Consider the following 6,856-nt stretch of genomic DNA (forward strand, 5'->3'; position numbering starts at 1 on the left):
TTGTTCATCATATAGTTACATAAAAAACACAAACCCAAGATTCACTCTTTTGCCTTGTTAGGCGCTTAAGAACAAGTTAAGTCCTTTCCAAAACTAGGCGTATAAGTCTCCAAAGGTCGAGCATCGTGGATTGTGACCTTAACCGCTGTTCAACTAAAAAACACAAAACAAATGGAAACTATGGAGCCGAACTACGGTCGTTCTGATTCCTGAAAAGGATACGTAGGCATTGGGTCGCGGGGCCTAAGCGAACACACTTGTAAATAATTCCTTCTTTTCCCCGTATTTCTTTTGCATTCATTCGCATTTAGGTTTTAGACATAGATACACCCTTTAGATAGAAACAAACATAGGTGGATACCATCGAGTACGATGGACGTGAGGGGTGCTAGCACCTTCCCCTTGCGTAACCGACTCCCGTGCCCTGTTCTCTGGTCGAAAGACCTTGTTCTTGTTCTGAGTTAGGTTTTCTGATATTCCTTTCCCGCGATGGGATAAATATATTGGTGGCAACTCTGATCCATTTTTCGTGGTAGCGACAGGAACGAGTTTTATGTACAAAGTCAATCCTATAGCCAGAGTAAACCATGTCTTATTCAAAAGAAAAACGAAAATAACGGTTTTCCTTAACTCTAGATTATGCATAATATAGTTGAGAATCAAAAAATTTTCAGAGGTAAATTTTAGCTTTAGGTCTCCAGCTTCAACAACATTAGTGGTGTCAACATTAGTGGTGTCAGAGTCTCCCAACCTGACATTCTTTTCTTGTCTAACTATGTATATTTTGAATATACCACAATCATAACAGACATGAATGGAGGCACAAACTTCAATTCACCACCCATACAAACCACATACTATATTGATTGCATTAATAATAGAATTATATTTCGGTTGGGTAAAAATTTACCCAAAAAAATTAATATTGGCCCTTAAAATCGGGTCAGAATATTCCACTACTATAATACAAACATCGAGATCAAGACACGAGTAGGACAATGGCTAGACCGTGATTGATGTTCTCCAAACAAAAAAAACTTTTATCCATAATCTCCAAACCCCTTAATATAACACTTTTCCCTTTCAGCAATTTATAACCACACAATAGTAATAAATAAATACAAAACACTAATCTTCTAATCACTCTTCCTTTTCATCATCGTTGATCTCGTCAAGAATCACAATTAACGCCACTATGAAAGCATAATCAACATTAGGATAAACTGTTACCATGAATTGGTCTTTACCGATTAAAACACTCTTAACAGTGTGCTTTTTGTGCATCTGCAGTTACAATAATAATATCACAAAATTAATTTATAATTAGTATAAATCCTAGTACATAATTAATTAAAACTAATTGTAATTAATGTATGATAAATTACCTGGGCAACAATGTTGTTAGATTCACCAGCATAAACAATACAAGAACGTTCCAGCCAACTACCTTTGACTTTAAAATCACAAACATCCTCTTTTGTGTTACCGGCTAAAAACACATCTAGTTTGGTCTTGAACTGAATTAGTGATGATCTCTTCAATGTAAATATAAGATCTTTTGATTCTGTGCTTTCGCCTCTGTAAGCTTCCCACCGATCATGCATAGTTACTATCTGCGCAGATAAATCAGATCAGTTGACAGTTCTGCAGAGACATCAGATATCATGGCCCAGGGGCCAGGTTGAATCGCAAAAATAATAGATGAAACAAGAAAGAATAAAGTGGAACCTTGCGGCGTAAGGTGGTGATGGGGTTGCCGGCGGCATCAAGCAAGACACGGCGGTCACGGAGGGTTAAGAGAGAGCCTTTGACTTTGAAGACGATGTTGCCGTTGACATCAGTGACGGCGAAGTTTCCGTCTGAAATTGTCATAACCTTTTTCACGACGGCCAGATCTAGTGGATAGGGTGCACAGTATTGAGGGCCGAAAATGGCGGCGGGGAGTGGCGGCATCGGAGCAGAGGCAGACGGTTGTGGTGGGTAAGGTTGATAAGGGTAAGCCATAATGATTGTGATGAGATCAGAGAATTTGAAGATTGGGTTTTATGAATTTTCAGAGAATGAATAGGAATTTATAGGTGGAATTGGAAACAAGAAGAGTACCAGGAAGGTGCTTTGATGTTAGAGATAAACCGTGTTTGTTATTCTTAAACTATAAGATACGCTATTTCTTTTCTTTCTGTTTTTTTGGTCTCGATATAATAATGTCTTTTTTATTTTATTTTGATTTTCTGTCAAGATATGTTGTCTTTTCTATTTTATTTTGATTTTTGTCAACATATGTTGTCTTTTCTATCTTTATGTTGTGATAATAAGAATAAACTTAGATAGATTTCTTAAAGTACTTTTTGTTTTCTTAATCCAAGTATTCATAATTATTTACAGTTTTCTCTTTTTTATTTTATAAAAAATTATTTTTAAGAATATATCATCATCCTTAATATATTAAAACAAAATATAATTTTCCCTCCTAATCCTTAATAAGTTTCTCTCCTAACTTCTTATTAAATTTATAGTTGTATTTAATTATTCAAATTTTTTTATTTTTTATACAGCTCTTTTCAAATTACCAATTCCAAGAATTCCAATTTCACTAATTAATTGTAATTTTTATATTCATAACATATGAAATATAATTTATTTTTTTTACATTTATAAACATATAATATATCTTCTTAATCAGTCATGTGCATCGCACAGGTAAAAGTATTAGTTACTATAAAAAGTGAAAACTAACAATACAAAACTTGTTATATGTTTTGATCAAAATAATTTGTTCTCCGTCCAAATCGCTGAAATAATGGAGAATTGGATTCTAAATTTGGCCCTTATGAATCTAGATTGTGTTCGATATCTCTGTCATTCTTTTTTTAATAGAAATTGTATATTTTTCCAACAATTAATCATGTAACAAATAATAAAGTAAAATAAGTTTGAAAATTTTCAAATATACATTTTAAATAATAAAATATAAATTAAAATATTAAAGCATTGAAGATTAAACTAATATTTTAAATTATCAAAATTAAATAATAAATAATAAATTAATAAAAATGAGTGAGTTTAAACTGGGTACAAGTATATCAATTATTCAATCCAACTCTATATTTTGTAATCATGAAAAACACTCAAATCTATATTAGATAAAAGGATAATATATTTGACAATCTCCAATTTCCAATGTATCAATCAAAGACTTTAAGATTGTTAGTTTATTGAGAGTTAGCTCACCTGAGGTGAGAAATTATTGTTTGTGTGTGTTTCTTGGATGTCTCCTTCAATGTTGGGATACTAATGTGTTTATAGTTCCATAAGGGTCTTGATTCGAGTAAGCCAAGTCTTTCTAGAATATAGCAACCATCACAAGAGTGGATGATTGATACCTAAAAATTTAGGAGATTTAGTTAAATTCCACGACTTCCTAGATATCGAATGTTGATCTAGTACACGCTTCATCCACGATCGCATGTTATGGACGAAGAAATGGAAAGTCAGGCGACAAATCCAAACAAGAGGTGATCAAACCAGACGAAAAGAGTTCGAACTAATATAGCGGCGACTTGGGAAGGATAAAGCATATTCCACTTGCCCCGCTCAAAGTCTTCCTCAATTATTCCACTATACAGCCCCTTAATCACGAGGGCTCGTAGAGGGCGAAGTGCTATAACCTTTCACTTTTGAACCTTCTGGAGGAGTCCCCTTAATCATAATAGAATAGTATCTGATTTCAAACTTCCTTGAAAGAATGAAATTGTTCACAATGATAGTCAAATCCCCCTTTAGAATTTCTTAAGTACTAGAGAATGGTATTATAATCTAAGGTGTATTTTCCAGTTTTCGTGACATTTCTCGCGGTGCAAAAACAAATTTGAGCGTGTTAACGCTTGAATAACAATGAAGTCGCCACCAAAATTTATTTTTAAAAGGGAAAACGTCTATAAAATTCGTAAAGAACAAAAATATGGTCAATGCAACCAAATTTAGGTTCGGGGAAGAAGGCTTGCAATGTCAAGGTGTGCATCCTCGACGCCGAGAGCTCTTATCCTCCAAGGAAAAAAAATAACACCTCACCCGTTAAGGACAAATACACATTCAAAAGAGTGGGGAAAGGGACAGAAATTTTCACGCCTCTTAATACCTACTGAGAACAGATTTGGAGCGAGGTATTCCACCTGCACAACATCTGAACATTACTTGCTCCTAAGGCCGAGGTGATAGGATCTGAACCCGAAAGATGGTGCACGTTCCATAGAGTTAAGGGACTTCATACTAAGGTCTACTACTAGCTCAAGAATGAAATAGAAAAGCTAATACATGAGGGAAACCTTCTTCTTCGCTACTTTCTTCTTGTTGTTCTTCTTCTTTTTCTTCTTCTTCGCTACTTTCTTCTTGTTCTTCTTCTTCTTTTTCTTCTTCTTCTTCGAAGTTGATCTCATTAAGAATCACAATTAACGCCACTATAAAAGCATAATCAACATTGGGATAAACTGTAACCATGAATTGGTCTTGACCAATTAACATACTCTGAACAGTGTGTTTTTTGTGCATCTGCAATTACAATAATTAATATCATAAAATTAATTTATGGTTAGTATAAATATTACATAAATAATTAAAACTAGTTGTAATTATGGTTATGTATAGTAAATTACCTTGGCGACAATGTTGTCTGTCTCACCAGCATAAATAGCGCAAGAACGTTCGTTCCAACTGCCTCTAACTTGAAAATCACAAACATTCTGCTTTGTGTTACCAGCTAAAAATACATGTAATCTTGGCTTAAACTTATTTCGGGATGATCTCTTCAATGTAAATATATGATCATTAGCTTTTGTGCTTTCACCCCTAAAAGCTTGCCACCGATCATGCATAGTAACCATCTGAACCAGAAGTAGTGGATATTTTAGAGATTTCAAAAGAGTGTGCATGCACAACAAAGTTGTGCTTTATTTAATTAAGAAATGAAATGAATTATTTTTAAGTAATTAAATAGAAGAAAATAAGAGAATAAAGTTGAACCTTGCGACGTAAGGTGGCAATGGGAATGTCGGTGGCATCAAGCAAGACACGACGTTCATGGAGGGTTAAGAGAGAGCTTTTAACTTTGAAGACGATGTTGTCGTTGATATCAGTCACAGAGAAGTTTCCTTCTGAAATTGTCATAACCTTTTTCACAACGGCAAGATCTAGCGGACATTGAACACAATATTGAGGGCCAAATATGGCAGCGGGACAAGGGTAAGCCATAATGATTGTGATGAGATCAGAGTGTTTGAAGATTGAAATATAAAGACTTTTCAGATCAATATATTTCAACCGGTTTGTCACCAGAAGATTGGGATTAAGGGTAACACACAAAATGAAAAGGAATTTATATATGGGAACAACAAGAGTACAACTGATGTGCTTTGATGTTAGAGATAAACCATGTATACTATTCTTAACCTATAAGATAACGGTATTTCCTTTCTTTCTGTTTTTTTGGTTAAGATATAGTCTTTTCTATTTTTATTTTGTTTTTGTGGTCAATATATAACCTCTTTTTTATTTTTATCTTAACTATTTTGTACAAAATAAATTTGTAGCATATGATTGTGTGGCATAGAGAATAAAGATCAAAGTGTAGCAACCTGCCTAAAAATTTAGCTTTTAGAGTCGCCACCTATTCTACCAAGGCGAATAGGAAACCTCGCGCAGTTAAGAGATCAGGGTAAGATACTATATTCAGGTCGAGGGAAGGTGTTAGGCACCCTCAACCCTTTCCTAAAGGTTAACATTGCAAAGGTAAGGGTTATGGCAAAACATAAAGAAAGATGACAGACAGTAAATAGAGTTAAAGGCTAATTATTTGAACATGATTAGAGTTTGGAAGAGGGGGGCATTTTTGATGTTCCATGTGAAAGTTATGCCCAGTCAAAGTTGGGTTGACTTTCTCTTAAGAAACCCTAATTTGAACCTTTTTGTATTTGTTCATCTCTGAGTTTCTATTAATGGAATCATGATCATTCTTTGATCAAATGATGATTATGCACCTCTATACTTGATGTTTGACCAATGATCATAGGTTTGAATCGTGCTTTGATTGTAGTTGGCCTTTAGGATTGGATCAGTTGACTGTGGATCTTGGGATTGTTTGAGCAAAGCTTTGGGATTGAATCTTGAACTTTGAATCATTGTGAATGAAATATGGAAGGCAAATTTTGGGGTATGAAAACTGCCCCTGTTCAATTTTCTTGAACCTGAAGAGGTAGAAGATGATTGGACACTGAAATGCCCTGAAATTTGCTTGCGTAGGGAAAGAGTTCTGTGGGAGATGGGCTTATAGATGCCATCTATTTGCCCGGAAGGGTACTTGTTAGAACAAGATTTGTTCTGATCAATTATCTTAGTTTTGATGATAACAATAATATGAATTTTGCTTAAGATAATATGGTACTCTAATCCAATGCAATTTCCTTTTCAGGAAATATATAAAGAGTATGCATAATTCAGCGCTCAGAAGCTTTGTCTCAAAGGGTTCAGCATGCAACATCAGAACATGGTCTGGCAAGACATCAGAAGATGGTCGAAGCAGAATCAGAACATGGGTCTATGGAAGCATCAGAAGAACATGAGATCAGAAGCACTGAAGTTCTGATGGTATCACGCTCAGAAGCACTTCAAGGTCAGAAGATCAGAAGATGCTTTGCACCAAGCTGTTTGACTCTGATGATATTCAAACGTTGTATTCATAAACATCAGATCAGAAGGAAGTACAAGTGGCAGGCTACGCTGACTGACAAAAGGAACGTTAAAAGCTATTAAAGGCTACGTCAGTAGACACAGCGTGAACAAGGCTCGAGGTAGTTGACAAAAG

General features: G+C 34.9%; 2 protein-coding genes across 2 annotated transcripts; both read right to left on the reverse strand.

Annotated features, from left to right (window-relative positions):
* Positions 1-883: 883 nt before the first annotated feature.
* On the reverse strand, positions 884-2,184 carry LOC131609448 (protein LURP-one-related 10-like). Its single transcript, XM_058881140.1, has 3 exons — positions 1,729-2,184; positions 1,386-1,613; positions 884-1,284 (listed from the first exon to the last, which is right to left on the reverse strand). The coding sequence occupies exons 1-3, from the start codon at positions 2,002-2,004 to the stop codon at positions 1,141-1,143; spliced, it is 648 nt and encodes a 215-aa protein (XP_058737123.1). The 5' UTR covers positions 2,005-2,184; the 3' UTR covers positions 884-1,140.
* An 893-nt stretch (positions 2,185-3,077) lies between these two features.
* LOC131609447 (protein LURP-one-related 10-like) lies at positions 3,078-5,361 on the reverse strand. Its single transcript, XM_058881139.1, has 3 exons — positions 5,020-5,361; positions 4,653-4,880; positions 3,078-4,548 (listed from the first exon to the last, which is right to left on the reverse strand). Exons 1-3 carry the CDS (start codon positions 5,245-5,247, stop codon positions 4,288-4,290), a joined length of 717 nt encoding a protein of 238 aa, XP_058737122.1. The 5' UTR covers positions 5,248-5,361; the 3' UTR covers positions 3,078-4,287.
* Positions 5,362-6,856: the final 1,495 nt, after the last annotated feature.

This window comes from Vicia villosa, linkage group LG6 (genome assembly GCF_029867415.1).
Source record: "Vicia villosa cultivar HV-30 ecotype Madison, WI linkage group LG6, Vvil1.0, whole genome shotgun sequence".
Classification (NCBI taxonomy): Eukaryota; Viridiplantae; Streptophyta; class Magnoliopsida; order Fabales; family Fabaceae; genus Vicia; species Vicia villosa.

Excerpts from the sequence above, each read along its gene's own strand:
- LOC131609448 (XM_058881140.1), bottom strand. The coding sequence starts at position 2,004 with ATGGCTTACCCTTATCAACCTTACCCACCACAACCGTCTGCCTCTGCT. Across the intron at positions 1,614-1,728 it reads TCACCACCTTACGCCGCAAG|ATAGTAACTATGCATGATCG; the intron begins GTTCCACTTTAT and ends TTATCTGCGCAG. Across the intron at positions 1,285-1,385 it reads CTAACAACATTGTTGCCCAG|ATGCACAAAAAGCACACTGT; the intron begins GTAATTTATCAT and ends TTGTAACTGCAG.
- LOC131609447 (XM_058881139.1), bottom strand. The coding sequence starts at position 5,247 with ATGGCTTACCCTTGTCCCGCTGCCATATTTGGCCCTCAATATTGTGTT. Across the intron at positions 4,881-5,019 it reads TTGCCACCTTACGTCGCAAG|ATGGTTACTATGCATGATCG; the intron begins GTTCAACTTTAT and ends CTTCTGGTTCAG. Across the intron at positions 4,549-4,652 it reads CAGACAACATTGTCGCCAAG|ATGCACAAAAAACACACTGT; the intron begins GTAATTTACTAT and ends TTGTAATTGCAG.